Raw genomic sequence first — 20,656 nt, forward strand, 5'->3', positions numbered from 1 at the left:
GGGAACTGGGCATTTTGCATCCATCTCCAGGTGAAGCCCACGGATGCTGAGGCGAGAACAGTGCCTTGTAGGAGCCAAGAGCCAGCAACATCATCACTTTCACAGCGTTTCTTGTTTGTGGAATATCTGTGCTGGCCCAGACCCAGCTGGAATGCTCCCCAGACGCTCATCCGCTTCCGCTTCGGCAGTGAGGCACGTCCCCAGCAAATCAATGGCACAAATGGCGGGGTGGGGGAGGGGAGGGTTAGGGGACTATTAAAGTTGCGGTGACACTGTCAGCGCTGGGAGCCCACCTAACTTCAAGTCCTGCCGTCTCACCCTGTGCAGGTTTAACACAGACCACAAGAGCCACACACTTACACCGTGTCGTACTTTTTAATCAATTAAATGAAAAGGCGTATAATGTAAAACTTTGAACTTTCTGGTTATTTTTTCTAGCCTTTATTTACATCTTTGTAATGATGGTTATTCTACTGATGTTTTAGATTTATCAATTCTAGACATTATCTGTTTAATTTCCTGTTACAGCAAATGACAGGTGTTTAGTTCCATGACCCCATATATATATCCAAGTAGTGTCCTGGCGCCTATTCTATCTGCTGGTGCGAGCTGATTGTTAAATTTTCAGGAAGTTTGCAGACCAACTATTAAATGGTTGGTAGCTTGAAATTGGCCATGGTGGGAGTATTTACGCCATGGAAATCAGCATAGGTTACCAGGGCTTCCCCCACCACCCCAGAGAACTAGTTAAACATTTCCGAGCACACCACAGCTCTTCCTCCATATTCACAATTGTAGTCAAGAGTTTAATTTTAATGACTAGTACATTTTGTTCTCTGTATAGCCCATTGGTGTACCAAAATTATGGACTTCCTTATTTTACATGGAGTTAATAATTGCCTCATCATCATCAGGCTGACACCTCCTGAAACTAATGGACAATCCAAGAAAAGTGTGACAACCAATAATTATGCACTTACAAAGTATTTTTTGCCAAGCAAATGAATCTGAATCTATTCAAGATTTACAGATATGAAGAATAGACAGCTCGAGAGCACTAGAAAGCTAGATAGCACAAGAAAGCAATCAACTAAATCCAGAATGCAAAACATTCTAGAGAACCAATGACTCACTTGCTCCAGCAAATGAATGGCATAAATGGGGGGTGGGAGGGGAGGAGGTGGTTAGGGGACTATTACAGAAAAAAACAGACTTAAGAGTCATAGCCACCAATTTCCACCTATGGACCTTGTTTGGATGCAAACTCAAATCAAGGAACAATAAAAAATATGCTTAAGAGATACATGCATCCCTATGTTTATAACAACATTATTTACAATAGCCAAGATATGGAAGCAAGAGTGTCCACTGATTGATGAATGGATAAAGATGTGATATATATATATTTTTTTTTTCCTTCTTAGATTTTAGGATTTTCTTTTTATCCCTGTTTAAAAAAATTTCTCCATGTACACTGTAGGTTGATGTCTATCTATTGTGCTGGGCCCTTGTGAAACATGTGTCTAATAGGTCTGGGAAATTTTTCTGGTTTGTTTTGTTATAACTTTACATTTTCTCTGGGCTCTTTTCCTGTGACTCTTATTCATTGGATATTAGACCTATTAATCCTAATTGAAAGATCTTATTTGGAGAAATGCTATTTGGAATGAAACAGGAAAGAAGTCAGGAAAGGTTGAATGAGCTAATCTGACCCAGATGAAGAAGGGTATAAAAGAAGTTTGGACGGAAGTGTCCTAGACACTCCTGAAACCAATGGTTTGACAAAGCCACCAGGGAATCCTTGAGTCAAAGCCTGCTGACAAAGGAATCCTGTGTCTTAGAAATGGGTTGGCCTTATTATTTCTGCCACACTCAATTATTGGTGGTAATCTAAAACCAAGCATGGACTCGGTGCATGCAGTGAAGGATTTCAAAGCAATGCACCTGGGGTCCTGGTCAATTACCTTCCAGTTAGATCTGAGGTGCCAACGTCACGGCCGCTACTGTAAAGTAGGTTCTATTATCACTGCGATGTTGAATGCGTTAGTCTATGTACCGTCCCCAGAACACCATCAGACACATTTCAAGCATTAACTATGGCTAATTAACTACTGTTGAGGAGTGACAAGGAGATGCCTGCAAGGGTCTGTGATTAGCCACAGGAATTGTTATAAACCTTATGCTCTAAACTTTAGGATCTATTTATTTCTACTTGAAGCACGATTCCAACAGGTTTAGGTAACTGGAGTACATAACAAAGCCAGGTTAGAAATGACAGTGTACAAAGAGATTGGAAGCTCATTATTATTAGAACAATCAGAAAGCTGGGAAAGGTGTGTCTGACAGCAGGGAAAGAGAAAAACAACAAAAGGCAAACACAACGAAAGCATATATTTTCATGATTTTCAGCATCAGGAAACCTAGCCCCAGCAACTTCAATAGGCACGGGTGCTTGGTGGTATTTCAAAAATGTAACAACCAATGTTCATGATAATGACTCTGATATCAAAAAACGTTTCTCCGGCACTTTGAGGAGTCAGGAAAAGTATGAAATGCATTTTACAATGATTTCCATCCAGAATAGTTAAAACCGTAGAGAAGCTCCACAGATAGAGTAAATCCTCCAGGATTCTGGACAGCTGATAGTTTTATCGATCTGATTAAATATATGGCTTTTTTTGTTTTCCTGTGCATAACTGCATATCATTTCTTACTATCACTTGATAACGAACAATCCTCCCTCTTCTCATTTTACAACCTGCTTTTATATCGAGATCCCACTTTGTGTGGCATCCGTCATCACCGCCTAGGTTCACTTGCTCGCTAAGCAAACACAAAATCTCTACGATAAATCACGAACACCAGCAGAACTCCCGAGTGATTTAAATTAAGCTCCTGAGGTGGGCTTGGCCGTCCCGGGGCTGTCGCGGAGAGGCCACTCCGATGGCGCACGCACAGACTGCCTGGCTGACCACAGCCCCTGCCTCCTCATTTTGACAGCACTTCTTGTTTCTACCCAGCGCTCCTTTTCCCATGTTCCTGTTCTCACCCAGGAACCACCGACACGCAGTGCTTCCACAAACACTGGGCTAACAACAAAATCTCTGGCCTGGGATAGGTCACCAGCTACTTGGAAGAATAACTGAGAAACCCTGACAACAGCTCATCTTCTAACCTCCCAGCAGGACTGCCGGAGTCTGAGAAGCTGCCTTCTAGAACCACAGACCTCCGCTGTGAACGAGGCGGCTTTCAGCGGGCACAGTGGGATAGCAGCCGCTGCACGAAGAGCAAAAAATGTAGGATGGCGGAGAGAAGGAGCTGAGACACACACACATAGGCAGAGACACACAGACCACATGCCAACATGCACACAGTTCCCTGTCTGGGTCACTTTGGGCTGTTGTAACAAAAATACCGTAGACTGGGTGGTTTAAAGCACTCAGAAATTTATTTCTCACAGTTCTTTAAGCGAGGAAATCCACGATCAAGGCTCAGCCTGGTTCCCTGTCTGGTGAGAGCCCACTTACTGGTTCATAGACAGCCAGTCTTCTATGTCCTCACATGGAGGAAGACACTCTGGGGTCTCTTTATAAGGGCACTAAGCCCATTCATGAAGGTTCTGCCCTCATGACCTAATCACCTCCCAAAGACCTCCAAATACTATCATATTGGTCCCGCGGGAAGGTGGGGAGGGTTCGATTTCAACATATGAATTTGGGCGTGCGACGAATAAAGAAGGAAAGCTCATTTAGAATGGAGTCAGGCGGCCAGCAGGGAGCGCTCTCACACCCTACCACTCCTAGTCAATTGCACACCAACCCGGAAGAGACTGGATCTTGCCTGTAGATACTTTACTAGCCCAGCAGCAGGAAAAGAAGCGCCCCACCCCCACTCCGCAGCAGTCCAGCCCATGAGATACCATCACAATTCAGACAATGAAAAGCCATTATACTTCAAACTCCCAGTTTACTCCAACCGACTTTTTGTTTATAAAAGTCTTCCCAATCTCACCCTTTCCTCTGTACAGGAGTGTTCTTCTCCTTTGTTCTGCAGACATGCCTATGGTTCTGCCATAGCTTGCTTGTCCAAAATTGCAATTCTCTATTATTTCCAAATAATCCCATTTTTGCTGGTAAAAATAACTGGCAGTTTTATTTTTAAGGTTAACAGGGGGGACACAAGCATTCAGCTTACAGCCTATCTAGAACATAGTTCAACGTTAAGAACAAAAGCAGAACCTGTCTCATTTTCCCACTGATTTGTAATCTCCTTGGGGGCAGAACTGTTGTTTGTTTGCATCTACACTAAGTAAAACTTATGAGGAGGGAGACACTGTCATGCTAAGCAGGCAGTACGTCATTCATGCTTGATAACAAAGAACATGTCCTTCCTATGCTTACGAGTCTCTTATTAAGGGTTTGTCTCCCTCTCTGGTTTCATCTTGTTTTATTCTTCCCAGGTTTTTTTTTTTTTTTTACTAACCAGAATCATGCTGTATGTATTGTTCTTTGATGTGCTTGTTGGAGATGTTCTCAGCCTAGCACACTCCTTTTATCCATTCTGTATTCCACAGAAATAGATGTTTGGGTTGCTTCATTCTGCTGTTATAATTATTCCCACTTTTGTGCACAAACTTGAGCACAGGGGGTGGAATTTGAGGGAAAGAGTGTCAATTTGAGCCCTTGGCAATCTGAGGTGAAGGCGTGTGGACCTGGCATTGAGCAGGTAGCAGGCCGTGCATGCTGACTCGGGCAGGAGGGCGGCTGGACTGTGAATTTGGGACTCACAGGCTGATGGCATAGTGTGTGACAGGGATGTGGCTGGTTTTGCTTTTAATTTTTGTTTTTCTGGGAAACTCGATCTCTCCCTCTATTCTAAATGAAAGCCTTGCTGGATAGAGTATTCTTGGCTGTAGATTTTTTCCTTTTAGCAGTTGGAATTTATCATGACACTTTCTTCTGGCCTGCAGAGTTTCTGCTGAAAAACCCATTGATAGCCGTATGGGGTTTCCCTTGTATGTACCTGCTTTCCTTTCTCTTGCTGCTTTTAAAATTCTCTCCTTATCACTACTTTTGGCCATCTTACTTACTTTGTGTCTTGGCACAGACCTCTTTGGGTTGGTTGTGTTGGGGGCTCTCTGTGCCTCCTGGATCTGGATTTCTCTTTCCTTCTCCAGATTCAGGAAGTTTTCAGCTATTATTTCTTCAGACAAATCTGCCCCCTTTTCTTGCTCTTCTCCTTCTGGGATCCCTATCATGCAACTGTTATGCTTGACAGTGTTGCTGAGCTCCCTGGGTCTATTCTCATTTTGCATATTCCGCCCCCCCCCCCATCTGCTTGGCTTGATTACTTTCCATGACTCTGTCCTCCAGGTGGCTGATCCTTTCTTCTACTTCCTCTTACTTGCTATTTATTCCAGATGGGTTGCTGGAGGGGAGTTGAGGGAGGGGGATAGGGTAACTGGGTGGTGGGCATGAAGGAGGGCACGTAATGGAATGAGCACTGGGTGTTGTATGCAACTGATGAATCACTGAACTCTACCTCTGAAACTAATAATACACTACATGTTAATTAATTGAACTTAAATTTTAAAAAAGGGAAACCCCCCAAAACAAACAAAAAACAACAAAAAAACAAAAAACAAAGAACATGTCCTGAAAGAAATCTGTTCCCAACATTATTACTAGAACCAAAATAGCTGTTAATTTACCACAGGTTTCATTTTCCCCAGTTCCCGGCTATTACCTCCTTTTAAGTCATCTGCTGTTTTGGTTTGTTGTTGTTTTGTTTTTGGTTTTGTTTTGATTTGGAAAAGGGCTCAAAGGGCTGTGCTAGATTCCATATGTCCCAATGGACAGCCAATTGTTTTAATTGTATTGAATTATCACTTCTTTCTCATCTATTCTCACACACAGCCTTCTAAAGTCATCTATTTTTCAATGAGCAGCATTTCCCCTTTCCCTTTCATTCTAGATGGCATCAGCCCATTTTGAAATATACAGGTAAAAAAATAACTGAAAGGCACGAGGAAAATTAGGCAGGAAGAATTTGAGCCTGCTAGGTCAGATTGTTACTTTTTTGGCTTATTTTTTTCTATTCCCAGTTTTTTCCCCCTCATCTTTGTATTTTTACAAGTCTTGAAAATTAAATGTGCAGCAACTCCTCAGGAATGAGTAAATTCAAGACAACAGTTGAGTGACAATCTTTAGGAACTAAAATTTATCTGAATTTAAAACTAAATTGTTTTGTTTTTTTCCCCCAAGTAAATTGGTCAGATATGAAAAAGTATTCCAGCATTCCAGCTTCTGAGTACAAACAACATGCTGGCGAATTTGTATTGATTTTACCTGCCAATCTAGATGCAATCACACTTTTTAAAGCAGATTCCTGTAATTTGGTTTTCTATAAAATGTCACCAACGCATTAAATACTTTGAAAACAGTCTTTGTAAATCAATCTGCACTTATTAGATTTATTTAAACGATAGCATTAGAATTCCATGCCGAGATTTAATTTGGTGTTAAAATAACTCCCTACATGAGGAACATTTCCAAGGGCGGAGAGGCTAGTTCCCAATTACTTTCATGCCGTCAGTGCTAAATGTGTTTAATGACTCACTTACCTACAAGCTGTGGGTTCTCTGAAGAGCTCCCTGTTCAGCGAGATGCACACATTTTACCTCAAGCTGTTTCAAATTTTCAAAAAGGGGACAATGCAGAACCATAGCCAAATAAAAAGTAAAGATCTTACCTTGTTCATGTCAAAGGTATTATAGACTTGATCAACATGTTGATTGGCCTTTGAATTCAGACCCTGCAGATCCAAGAGTGTCTTAAATTCATGCAGTGTTTGCAGGTCGGATGGATATTCCCTCATAAATTTTCTGTCCCATACATAGTTCTCTTTAGCAGGAACTGCTGTCTGACCACCAGCTATGGATTCGCTATTTCCCATCGTGATTCACGGTCTCCAGCTTTTTCTCAGGTTGTTTTCATGTAAGGTTCCTACCGATTTAGTTCCTCACTCTTCACTAAAACTGGAGGCTAACATATGCCTTTAGAGAGTTACTCTAAACCTCTTACAGTTATAGGCTAAATAAGAATAGAAAGCCAGTGAGATTAACTCATCTGTACAGTTTTAAGACTAGGTCATTTATTGCTAACTGATAGGATTGCACTTACTGCCATTCAGAGATACAGTTTTCTGTGAAGGGCAGAGGCAATTTTTTAAGCAAGTAATCTTTGCCATATTGTCAGCCTAAATTATGCCTACATTGTGGAGTGGGGTCTCATGGAAGGAACTCTGAGTTGCAATCAGGAAGCCTGGGCTCAAGGTTTTGTTTACACTTACTGCAGTGAAACATTACAGGCTCAGCGTTCCCAGCTGTAAAATAATAATAAGAATATTTGCCTTTTCATACATAAATATTGTGAAGATAAATTCAGATGAAAAAAAAAATCTTAAACCACAGAAAAATTATACATTCTGAGTACAATTAAAATGTAAAGGAGGTCTACGTCAGAAGAGGGAAATGGGTAGGAATGACCATATCAGTAGTAGTAAAAACGCTGTAGGTGCGGTAGGCAGAAAAGTGCAGCTTGCAGATAAAAGGACACATTAAGCTGTGTCTTCAGGCATTGTTCTTATCTTTTTTTTTTTTTTTTTTGCTGTTCCTGTCTTTTACCCATGCCCTCTGCCTGCTTGTTTTGTCCCACTCCAGTTCCCAAGCTGATCTTGTCTGAGTCAAGCCCCAATTGCAAAGGACTTGAAAATTGAGTGAATGAGCCTAAGAACTATATCCATGGTCCAGTAATGGAACTGAATTGTCCTGTGTGGTCCTCAAGCCAATCTTGCTGCCAACTGTACATAGAAATTAACAGACTTCCATTATTTCCACCTGGGGGTCCTCTGGTCCCAAGCCTGGTTCTCCTCTCCTAACCTTACTCCATTTTTCCCCCAGTTCTCATATTGACTCAGTTCCTAAGTCTGGTTTCTGCCTTAGTCCCTATTCCTTAGTCCTAACTGATTACCTATTTTAAACCCGAGGTTCCCCAAGAACTGGAGCCTTTGGGGCCTAAATGAAGTGCCTTGACAGGAGGTGGGGGTAGTTAGGGTATATAGGATTGATTTTGTTTCAAACATACCAATGTAGACTTTAAAACAGAAAAATTTTGATTCCACAATGACAGTTGAATAACAGGTATTCAATAAGGTTATAGAAATGTGGAACTCATTCATTTGGAATGGGTATTTACTCCAAAGATACAAATGTAGTGATCCGAAGGGGTACGTGCACCCCGATGTTTATTACTTGAAACCATTAGAGTAGATGAGATTCTTCATGCGGAGGACAAAGAAAGAAGATGAGCTGATGAGGATTCAGTCCTGATAGGAAATATAAGGAATATCCTGTTAGAATCTTCAAAGACCATTCTCTGGGGAAGTTCCTGTGCAGATTCTTTCTAAATGTCTGCCAGAAGATGTTCAGAGGCATTGACTTCTTATCACCATTAACATTTATTAATCACCAATTTTTAGATTAAGAAAAGAATGGCTGATAATGATGGCAGAGAAAGATAAAGTTTTCAAGGAGCCAAGGAAATCTCTTGTGGAAGGAAGATTTTTGGATAAATCAAGAATACGAGGACCTGAGGTCCAGAAACTGTATTTCTTCATATAAATGATGCTTCTTTAAAAATCTGCATAATGATTACTTGCTGATACAGAAAAATATTTAAAACTATTACAAATAGTATAAGGATTCTTATCTGGATACAATATTGATATCCCAAACTCAGAAAAGTATATAAAACATTAACCTGCTATAAGATAATGGGAAAAAGACTTCATTTCTAAAAGGTCAAAGAATATATCTAAATTACAATAAATTTAACCAGAATGTGCTGGATGTATATGAAGAAAAAATTTAAATGCTAATACAGGGCACCCATAAAGACCTGAACATACAGAAAACCATATTTTGGTCCCGGTAGAAAGACTTGATATTAAAAAAAGGCAATTCTACCTTAATCTATTACACCACCACCCACCAAACAAAATGCAAATAAAGTTTGAGGGGTGGGTGTTGACTAAAAATGCTAATTCTAAGTCTGGATAAGAATAAAACATGCAAAGATACAAAAGAAAATTCTGAAATATAAAATTATTGACTACCCCTACCAAAACAACATGGGTCCAACATGAGAAAAGTTGGAACAATCAATGAAAAATAATAGGAAATTTTTTTTTAACTTGGCCCAAAATGCAAATAGGAATTTAACATGCCATAAAGATAGCACTGCAGATCAGTGGAGAATAGACTGGTTATTCAATGAATAGTTTTGGGACAATACTCTATCTATCTGGAAACACAGATTTTTAGCTTACTCCCTTCACAAAAATAAATTCTAGATGAATCAAAGATTTAACAATTTAATGATGAAAGTCATTATAACAAAGTAAAATTTCCTTATACTTTTAACATTAGAATGTCCTTTCTAAATATGACTCAAAACCAGAAAATGAAATTAACTCCCTCAATTTTTTAATCCCATATGGCTCAAAACACTATAAAATTTTTTTCAATAAAAAATTAGGAGATGCCTTCTTGGGAAAAATGTCTGTTCATGTCTTCTGCCCCTCAAAAAGTTGAAAATAGAGCTACCATACGACCCAGCAATTGCACTACTGGGTATTTACCCCAAAGATACAAATGTAGGGATCCGAAGGGGTACGTGCACCCCAATGTTTATAGCAGCAATGTCCACCATAGCCAAACCATGGAAAGAGCCAAGATGTCCATCGACAGATGAATGGATAAAGAAGATGTGGTATACATATACAATGGAATATTATGCAGCCATCAAAAGGAATGAAATCTTGCCATTTGCAACGATGTGGATGGAACTGGAGGGTATTATGCTGAGCGAAATAAGTCAATCAGAGAAAGACAAGTATCATATGATCTCACTGATATGAGGAATTCTTAATCTCAGGAAACAAACTGAGGGTGGCTGGAGTGGTGGGGGGTGGGAGGGATGGGGGGCTGGGTGATAGACATTGGGGAGGGTATGTGCTATGGTGTGAATTGTGTAAGACTGTTGAATCACAGACCTGTACCTCTGAAACAAATAATACATTATATGTTAAAAAAAAGAAGAAGATAGTAGGAAGGGTAAAATGAAGGGGGGGAAATTGGAGGGGGAGACGAACCATGAGAGACTATGGATTCTGAGAAACAAACAGGGTTTTAGAGGGGAGGGGGTGGGGGGGATGGGTTAGCCTGGTGATGGGTATTAAGGAGGGCACGTACTGAATGGAGCACTGGGTGTTACATGCAAACAATGAATCATGGAACACTACATCAAAAACTAATGATGTAATATATGGTGATTAACATAATAAAATTTAAAAAAAATTAGGAGAAAATAGCCGTAACACATATAATATAAAAAAGATAATTTCCCTAACATAAAAATAGTTCCTATAAATCAGTAAGAAAATACTTACCACCGGGTCATCTGGGTGGCTCAGTCGTTAAGCGTCTGCCTTCAGCTCAGGTCATGATCCCAGGGTCCTGGGATCAAGCCCTGCATTGAGCACCCTGCCCTCTCCCTCTGCACCCCACCCGCACTCATGGACACACTTTCTCTCTCTCTCAAATAAATAAAATCTTAAAAAAAAAAACAAACCACCAAATAGAAAAATGGAAAAAAAGCCAAATTTAAAAATTTAAATGAATTTTAAACATGAAAAGATGCTCAATCTTACACATAGTATAAGAAATATACATTAAAGCTACAAGGATATACCACTTTTTACCTACTTGGGTCAGCAAGATAAAAAAAAGTTTGATAATTCACTGGGTAGGTGAAGGTGTGAGGAAACAGGCACTCATGTTGCTGTGGGAATGTATATTAATACAATTTTTATGGAGTACTACTGGGCACTATCTATTAATAATAAAACATACATGCCCTCCGACCCAGCAATTCATCTTCTGAGATTTATTTAACATATACCTGCACGTGTGTGAAATAAACATATTTACAGAGATCTGCGCATATAAACCCAAAAGAATGGGAAAAATCTAAGGGACCATCAGTAAGAGAATAATTAAATAAGTTCTAGTATGTCCACAGAATCAAATAATAAGGAGCAGGGAAAGATAATGAGAGACTCTCCATGTACTGAGCCTGCCATGGAATGATCTTGAAGGTATATTAACTGTAAAAAGCAACAAAATCTTGGATGCCATTACATTTGTATTTATACCTGTATAATGACTTATATGGTTTTATGTACATTGATTGTTTTTGGATGGATTCATAAGTAACTAGTAAAAGCACGCCTCGGGGGAGGAGTAATTAAGTGTCTAAAGACAAGGATGGGGTGCAGACTCTCCACCATATCCCATCTCACACGTTCTGAATTTTGTATTGTATGTATGTACGTAAAATTAAAATTCTACAATTCCACCAACATTAAATGTTTTATTGCTTTTGTCCAAAATGGCAGATATTTCTAAACAAATAAAAATAATCAGTTATCAAGGAAAATATAAAAACAATTCTTACATATGTGTAGTATGTGTTCACATGGTCCTTAGAAGACATGTACTTGTACTACAACTCAACAATAGGATTATCATATAAATTATATCTTACAGTTTTTGAGGATTTATATTTTCTGCTTTACCAAGTATTGGCTGTCGTGGAGAAAGGGCATAGGGTCTTTCTGTTTCAACACAAGTTTTAAGAGGAGGTGATTCTGTAGTCCTTTCTACACTGATTTTGAAAACCACTGTTTTCTAGTTTTTATAGTCTTTTAAGTGAAAACAGAATTTAAGCCTAACTGACATTTCTGTCTTTCTTAGTAGCCCACGTGGGAATTGGAGAACTCTAGAACAGTGTCTGAAATAACAGGAAGAGTTAGGGAACCGGACTGCAAATGTGTACATTGTAAATCAGTCTCTATTTCTAAAGTACACAATGTTCTTAGGATTACACAGGACAAACCGTACAATAACAGAGTACAAGGGGAAATAGGTTTTGAAAAGAATCTTTGTCTTATCAACATTGTAAACGGGAATATCTTTTCTGACTTCTAATTTTGAGAATTACTTTCCGTTCTTTCCTAAAGGGAGACCGTGTCCCACATCTGTAGTCACTTTATTGAAAGCGTTCCGGAAAAGGGGATTATCTTCTTTAAGCAAAGCTTCTAAATACCTGTCAATCTGCTCCTGGTTTCCTGCTGGACTACCCTGGAAGAGAGAATCAACGATCAGAGCAGGCCAAGAAGCGGCAGGCCGCACCCCTGTAATACGGGTGGCCTCGGGACAGTCCTCCTTAGGGTTCCTGCAGCAGCAAAACCCACCTGGCCCTGGAATAATGCCCTTCATCTTTTAAAATGTTTTCACCTTTAACCTCATTTTGTGCTCACAAGCAGTTAGGAACTTGGGTCATTTCCTTTTCTTCCGTAGTGGAGGTTAGGTTCAACCGGTTTCCATCTATTTAATTACTTGTCATATTCCTAAAGCCACTCTGCCTCCACCTTGTCCTTCTCTGTAATAGATTCTCATCTCCCCATTTTTTTTAAATTTTATTTTTTTATTCTTTTAAAGATTTTATTTATTTATTTGTCAGAGAGAGAGAGCGAGCGAGCACAAGCAGGGGGAGGGGCAGAGGCAGAGGGAGAAGCAGGCTCCCCACTGAGCGGGGAGCAGGATGCGGGGCTCAATCCCAGGACCCTGGAATCATGACCTGAGCTGAAGGCAGATGCTTTGCCAACTGAGCCACCCAGGCATCACTCATCTCCCATTTTAAAAGTTCATGAATCTGGAGTGCCTGGGGGGGGCTCGGTAGGTTAAATGGCCACTTTTAGCTCAGGTCAGGATCCCAGAGTTCTGGGATCGAGCCCCATGTCGGGCTCCCTGCTCAGTGGGGAGTCTCCTCTCTGTCTCCCTTTGCTCCCCACCCCTCCTTGTGCTCTCTCTCTCACTCAAATAAATAAAATCTTTAAAATAAAAGTTCATGAATCTTTAGCCTTCTAGGCGAAACAGATGAGTAGGCAGATTTTGACTTCTCTGCCGGTTCTCTTCCTCTGCAGCATCTTTACCCCTAACCCTTGGCTTGCCGCCCTCATCTGTCTCCTTTTCTCTCCTTTCCCCCAGTTCTCTATTTGGGCAATTTCATACTCTCCTTCCCTGGGCTGCTTAGTCCAGGAACAGCTGGGCAAATGCCCCCTCTTTACGGACTTAAATATCACTCCCTCAAGCCCAGCCATGGGCTTAACCTGCTCTCCAACCTGGGCTGACGGATAAGAGAATTTTGAAAAAGGACCTTTCAGAAACAATCCCAGTTTTATGATTGTTCCCAGTCAGTGGCAACACCATCCTAGCTTCTCCATCGCTCACCCAGTTCCATTAACGGTGCTTCTGCTCGGCTCCCTCTGCCCCAGGCCTCCTACAAGGCTGGACTGTACTGAGTCCCAGCTTTGTGACTGGGGCCCTGTCCCTACAGACAAGCTCACCTGATAGTCATGTCCACCTAGATTTTCAAACACTCACTGGCCCTGAGCAATGAATGCCCTGTGGGACCCCTTCTGACACTGACAGCTCTCCGTCTGTTCGGCTGACTCTAATCCTTTGGCTCTGCTCTGTGCCTGGCAAACCAGACTTCCTTCTAGGACTTCCGGCTGGTTCTGTCCCCAGCCTCTGCATGGGCCTGCTCGGTCCATCTGCTCTGGGTCCCCCTCATTTCTCATCTCTGTTCTACACCAGTGCAGTAGCTCTGGCAATCAGAGGCAGTGGAAATCGAAATTTGAAGTCAAGGATGAGAGTAAATCTATTTGGGCAAGGAGTCCTTTGAGTACCTCTCCAATGATACTAGATATACTCTGCGGGCTAAAGCCCCCTCGCCTCCTTACCAAACTTCGTGAGTAAAACAAATTAGTAGAATTCCTCTGGCTACTGTGCGGGAAAACCAGGGGTTTGGCATAGAAGGAAGAGCAAATCATAATTCTTTCATGTTTTTCTCCTAGCCACACATAGATGTGCTATTATGAAAGCCAATAATTTTTTTAAATTTTATTATGTTATGTTAGTCACCATACATTACATCACTAGTTTTTGATGCAGTGTTCCATGATTCATTGTTTGCGTATAACACCCAGTGCTCCATTCAATACGTGCCCTCCTTAATACCGAAAACCAATAATTTTTATGAACTTTTTTGATATAGAGTAGTATTCGATTTTTATGATACAGAATTTCTTTGGTCTCTCGAGTTTTTGTTAGTAGAACAACCATCATCGCTGAAACTGTACCTTGGTGCCAGCTCTGTATCAGATCTTTCACACATAAAAAACATTTGCCACCCTTTACAGCCACAAGAACCACAAGAGCTGTTGCCTAGGCCACCTAAGGCAGGGGGAGGGTGGTATCATTTTTGCTGTGTACTTAAAAATTAAGCAAAAATATTTTCTGAGTTTCATTTTGTACTTAATAATATAAGAGAAACCCCAAAGAACCCAAAAGACGTACATTTTGTGAAGGAGGAATGGATTCACCTTGAAATGTTCACAGCCGGGACTGGAACCCAGGTGGCCTGGCTTCAAAGCCCATGCTCATCATGTACTATCCTGATGTGTGCGCGTTTCCTGGTCTCTCCCTGACTCCCCTTCCTGGGCAAGGTAACCCTCCACTCAGTCAGGGCTCTCCGTGGGGCACTCAGCTCCTGCCCTCTCACCTTGTATGGCCCAGGAAGGCCCTGTCTCCTGTCCCAGACTCAGGGCCTGTGTCTGAGTACAAAATACCACGTGCTTCCTAGGCTCAACTGTTGATTTCTCCATTTATTTCTAGCATCTACGGAAAGACTCTTCAACCATGGCTATACATATTTTAATTTTTTATGGATTATATCCAGCCTTTCTACATGCTGTAGAAAGAAGATGGACTTTCCCTCATTAGCTCAATCCATCACAGGAGCCCTGTTCTGTACGCATTCGTCCATCCAAACAAGATGAACAGCATCCTTACACAACGTTTCCTGACCTCTCTAACCTCTCCTCAAAGATTAGAAGAGGCCATTTTTAATTATGTATTGAGATAAAAATTAAAATACTTTGTTGTCTGATAAAATTAGAAAAAATTTCCTACTGGAAATACACAGTTGAGGAGACAGGGTTGATCAAACTCTACCAACAGCACAAGCAAAGGTTCTGATTTTTGTGAGAGAGGAAAATAACAGACCTTTTAAAAATGTTCTCATGTGTACTTTCAAAGTTCATTTATTTACGATTTCAATATCCTTATAGGGAGAGTAGGGCTACGTTAAGTGACCTGCCCGGAGCCAGCAGGTGGATGACCTAGCTCAGTGCTCTCTCCACAAAGTACATTCCTACTACTCCAAATTTTGTTACTTACCAGCTGGAGTTTCTGCAATAGTGCTGCCAGTTTTACCCGAAGATTATTCAGTTTATCTTCAGTAATTTTTCTTTTCTCTTCACATTGTCCCAGAGATATTTCATTAACCACTCCTCTTCGATTTGCATCAGAGATAATGGACTGCATTTTTCTCTTTAGTTCTCTTTCATATTGGGCCATGTAAACATTCTGGATCTGGGAATGTTTTTAAAAACAGTTTTAGTATATTTTTCAAGTACTACTTTTCGCCCTAATATCAGAAAGCGATTTCATATTCCAGTTCTGCACGTATGTACCAAGTGTCAACTCTACACCTGTGTATGAAATTTAAGACACGGAGACACCCTGAAGGAACTTGCAATCTGTTGGAAGAGGAAGAAAGACCAGGAAAAACGCGTGATACTCCAGTAACTATGAGGATGGGAGAAGCACACCAAGGTGAGCTTGGACACCCTCGCTTTGAAATGGAAAAAGAATCCAGTCGTGGTTGGATTTGTCTGCCCACCAGTGATACCGGAGTGTGCAAGGCACAAAGGGGGTGGCTGGTAGTGAGCCCCTCTCCACAGCACCAGAACTCACAGGCAGTGGCAGAATGGCAGGCCACATAGGGCTTTGCTGGCAGATGATGGCGTGTTATTTAGGACTCATGTCTGTAGCATCTGAAACGCACAGAAGCTACAGTCAGAGTGATTCCTGTTCTGTCACTTTCTTCGGGTCCCTTGTCCTGAGGCTAAGAATATAGTTGTTGACGTACACATGTGACCCTTGCTAATTCGAGTCTTGGTTGTTTCCCACGAGTTCACGTTGTGACCAAGGCACTCACAGAGTAGAAAAGGGAATGGAGAAGCCAAACGCTCCAATTTCAAAATGACATGTGTCATTTTGTGTCAACATTTGGAGAGGGCCGGGGGATATTCTGAGAAAAGAGATACAGAGCAAATCCTGTTTTGATACACATTTGAATGTTTCTGTAAAAAGGAGATTGCTGTGTTCTGATATGACTGGGCTGCCAGGAAAACTGTAAGGTGGTCTCATTTGTCTTCTGGGTCTACCCTTGCCCCCTGCCCCCACCACATTCACTAATACCTACAGACCCCTCCCACTGTCCATATCAGTCCCTTTAAACATCCATTTCTCCTCTTTCTGTAAAATCCTTTAAACAAACAAACAAAAACCTCTAAATATACTGAATTCCATTTAACATTCACTAACCACCTCCTAAATTCAAGGCACTGAATTCTGTTATAGGTGATACAAAGACACAGAAGATCCAGTCCTTGGTCTCAAGAAGCTTCCAGTCTATAGAATGAGATAATGTAAGTATGCAAATACTGTGTCTTATGGGAGAAGCTGCAAGGTGCCCCCAAGCAAGGCACAGATATTATTAGAGTTGAGAGGATGGTATGAATTCCCATTAAAGAGCATTAAGCTACTTAAAGTACTTGACTTTATTGGATTAATATCAGTAACTTATCCTCCAATTATTTATGCTTTAAAAAGATTTTTATATATTTATTTATTTGGGGGAGAGAGAGAACGAGCAGGGGGAGGAGCAGAGGGAGAGGGAGAAGCAGACTCCCTGCTGAGCCCAGCCCTCACGGACTCGATCCCAGAACCCTGAGGTCATGATCTGAGCTGAGGGCAGACGCTTAACCGAATGAGCCACCTATGAGCCCTTATTTATGCTTTTCATGTGTTATTAATTAAGAGGAGTAATTGGACCCTGAATGTAAATGGGCTAAATGCCCCAATCAAAAGATACAGGCTATCAGATAAAAAAACAAGACCCATCGATATGCTGTCTGCAAGAGACTCATTTTAGACCCAAGACACCTCCAGACTGAAAGTGAGGGGGTGGAAAACCATTTACCATGCTAATGGACACCAAAAGAAAGCTGAGGTGGCAATCTTTATATCAGACAAATTAGATTTTAAACCAAAGACTATAATAAGAGATGAGGAAGGACACTATATCATACTTAAAGGGTCTATCCAACAAGAAGATCTAACAATTGTAAATATCTATGTCCCTAACATGGGAGCAGCCAATTATATAAGCCAATTAATAACAAAAGCAAAGAAACACATTGACAATACAATGATAGTAGGGGACTTTAACAACCCCCTCACTGAAATGGACAGATCATCTAAGCAAAGGATCAACAAGGAAATAAAGACTTTAAATGACACACTGGACCAAATGGACTTCACAGATATATTCAGAACATTCCATCCCAAAGCAACAGAATACACATTCTTCTCTAGTGCCCATGGAACATTCTCCAGAATAGATCACATCCTAGGTCACAAATCAGGTCTCAACCAGTACCAAAAGAACGGGATCATTCCCTGCGTATTTTCGGACCACAATGCTTTGAAACTAGAACTCAGTCACAAGAGGAAAGTGGGAAAGAACTCAAATACATGGAGGCTAAAGAGCATCCTCCTAAAGAATGAATGGGTCAACCAGGAAATTAAAGAAGAATTAAAAAAAATTCATGGAAACAAATGAAAATGAAAACACAACTGTTCAAAATCTTTGGGATGCAGCAAAGGCAGTCCTAAGAGGAAAGTATATAGCAATATAAGCGTTTCTCAAGAAACAAGAAAGGTCTCAAATATACAACCTAACCTTACACCTAAAGGAGCTGGAGAAAGAACAGCAAATAAAGCCTAAACCCAGCAGGAGAAGAGAAATAATAAAGGTCAGAGCAGAAATCAATGAAATAGAAACCAAAAGAACAGTAGAACAGATCAACGAAACTAGGAGCTGGTTCTTTGAAAGAATTAATAAGATTGATAAACCCCTGGCCAGACTTATCAAAAAGAAAAGAGAAATGACCCAAATAAAATCATGAATGAAAGAGGAGAGATCAAAACCAACACCAAAGAAATACAAACAATTATAAGAACATATTATGAGGGGCGCCTGGGTGGCTCGGTTGGTTAAGCGACTGCCTTCGGCTCAGGTCATGATCCCAGAGTCCTGGGATCGAGTCCCACATCGGGCTCCCGGCTTGGCGGGGAGCCTGCTTCTCCCTCTGACTCTATCCCCTCTCATGCTGTTTCTCTCTCTCTCTCTCAAATAAATAAATAAAATCTTTAGAAAAAAAAAAAAAGAACATATTATGAGCAACTATATGCCAGCAAATTAGATAATCTGGAAGAAATGGATGCATTCCTAGAGATGTAGCAACTACCAAAACTGAACCAGGAAGAAATAGAAAACCTGAACAGACCTATAACCACTAAGGAAATTGAAGCAGTCATCAAAAATCTCCCAACAAACAAGAGCCCAGGGCCAGATGGCTTCCCAGGGGAATTCTACCAAACATTTAAAGAAGAATTAATACCTATTCTTCTGAAACTGTCCCAAAAAATAGAAATGGGAGGAAAACTTCCAAACTCGTTTTATGAGGCCACCATTACCTTGATCCCAAAACCAAACAAAGAACCCATCAAAAAGGAGAATTACAGACCAGTATCTTTGATGAACATGGATGCAAAAATTCTCACCAAAATACTAGCCAATAGGATCCAACAGTACATTAAAAGGATTAGTCACCACAACCAAGTGGGATTTATTCCTGGGCTGCAAGGTTGGTTCAACATCCACAAATTAATCAATGTGATACAATACATTAATAAAAGAAAGAACAAGAACCATATGATCCTCTCAATAGATGCAGAAAAAGCATTTGACAAAGTACAGCTTCCTTTCTTGATCAAAACTCTTCAGAGTATAGGGATAGAGGGTACATACCTCAATATCATAAAAGCCATCTATGAAAAACCCACAGCGAATATCATTCTCAATGGGGAAAAACTGAGAGCTTTCTCCCTAAGGTCAGGAACACGGCAGGGACGTCCACTATCACCACTGCTATTCAACATAATATTAGAAGTCCTAGCCTCAGCAATCAGATAACAAAAAGAAATAAAAGGCATCTGAATCGGCAAAGAAGAAGTCAAACTCTCACTCTTTGCAGATGATATGGTACTTTATGTGGAAAACCCAAAAGACTCCACCCCAAAACTGCTAGAACTCATACAGGAATTCAGTAAAGTGGCAGGATATAAAATCAATGCACAGAGGGCGCCTGGGTGGCTCAGTTGGTTAAGCGACTGCCTTTGGCTCAGGTCATGATCCTGGAGTCCTGGGATCAAGTCCCGCATCGGGCTCCCTGCTCAGTGGGGAGTCTGCTTCTCCCTCTGACCCTCCCCCCCCATGCTCTCTCTATCTCATTCTCTCTCTCAGATAAATAAATAAAATCTTTAAAAAGAAAAAAAGAAGAAAAAAAATAAAGTAAAATCAATGCACAGAAATCAGTGGCATTTCTATACACCAACAAGACAGAAGAAAGAGAAATTAAGGAGTTGATTCCATTTACAACTGCACCCAAAACCATAAGATACCTAGGAATAAATCTAACCAAAGAGGCAAAGAATATGTACTCAGAAAACTATAAAATACTCATGAAAGAAATTGAGAAAGACACAAAGAAATGGAAAATATTCCATGCTCATGGATTGGAAGAACAAATATTGTGAAGATGTCAATGCTACCTAGAGCAATGTACACATTTAAGCAATCCCTATCAAAATACCATAAACTTTTTTCAAAGAAATGGAATAATCCTAAAATTTGTATGGAACCAGAAAAGACCCCGAATAGCCAGAGGAATGTTGAAAAAGAAAAGCAAAGCTGGTGGCATCACAATTCCAGACTTCAAGCTCTATTACAAAGCTGTAATCATCAAGACAGTATGGTACTGGCACAAAAACAGACACACAAATCAATGGAACAGAATAGAGAGCCCAGAAATGGACCCACAACTCTATGGCCAACTAATCTTCGACAAAGCAGGAAAGAATGTCCAATGGAAAAAAGACAGTCTCTTCAACAAATGGTGTTGGGAAAATTGGACAGCCACATGCAGAAGAATGAAACTGGACCATTTCCTACACCACACACAAAAATAGACTCAAAATGGTTGAAAGACCTAAATATGAGACAGGAGTCCATCAAAATCCTAAAGAAGAACACAGGCAGCAACCTCTTCGACCTCAGCTGCAGCAACTTCTTCCTAGAAACATCGCCAAAGGCAAGGGAAGCAAGGGCAAAAATGAACTATTGGGACTTCATCAAGATAAAAAGCTTTTGCACAGCAAAGGAAACAGTCAACAAAACCAGAAGACAACCGACAGAATGGGAGAAGATATTTGCAAATG

General features: G+C 40.7%; 2 protein-coding genes across 2 annotated transcripts in view; both read right to left on the minus strand.

Annotated features, from left to right (window-relative positions):
• GUCA1C (guanylate cyclase activator 1C) overlaps positions 1 to 7,134 on the minus strand; it is a 33,593-nt gene extending 26,459 nt beyond the window's left edge. Inside the window, exon 1 of the mRNA XM_032406499.1 lies at positions 6,751 to 7,134. Within this exon, the coding sequence (XP_032262390.1) occupies positions 6,751 to 6,954 (204 nt within the window). The 5' untranslated portion in view covers positions 6,955 to 7,134. The remainder of the gene's footprint in view (positions 1 to 6,750) is intronic.
• A 4,576-nt stretch (positions 7,135 to 11,710) lies between these two features.
• MORC1 (MORC family CW-type zinc finger 1) overlaps positions 11,711 to 20,656 on the minus strand; it is a 172,369-nt gene continuing 163,423 nt past the window's right edge. The window contains exons 28-29 of the mRNA XM_032406239.1: positions 15,425 to 15,619; positions 11,711 to 12,262 (exon numbers count right to left, since the gene is read on the minus strand). Of these exons, the coding sequence (XP_032262130.1) occupies positions 12,119 to 12,262; positions 15,425 to 15,619 (339 nt within the window). The 3' untranslated portion in view covers positions 11,711 to 12,118. The remainder of the gene's footprint in view (positions 12,263 to 15,424; positions 15,620 to 20,656) is intronic.

The sequence above is a fragment of the Phoca vitulina genome, unplaced genomic scaffold (assembly GCF_004348235.1).
Source record: "Phoca vitulina isolate PV1807 unplaced genomic scaffold, GSC_HSeal_1.0 scaffold8, whole genome shotgun sequence".
Lineage (NCBI taxonomy): Eukaryota > Metazoa > Chordata > Mammalia > Carnivora > Phocidae > Phoca > Phoca vitulina.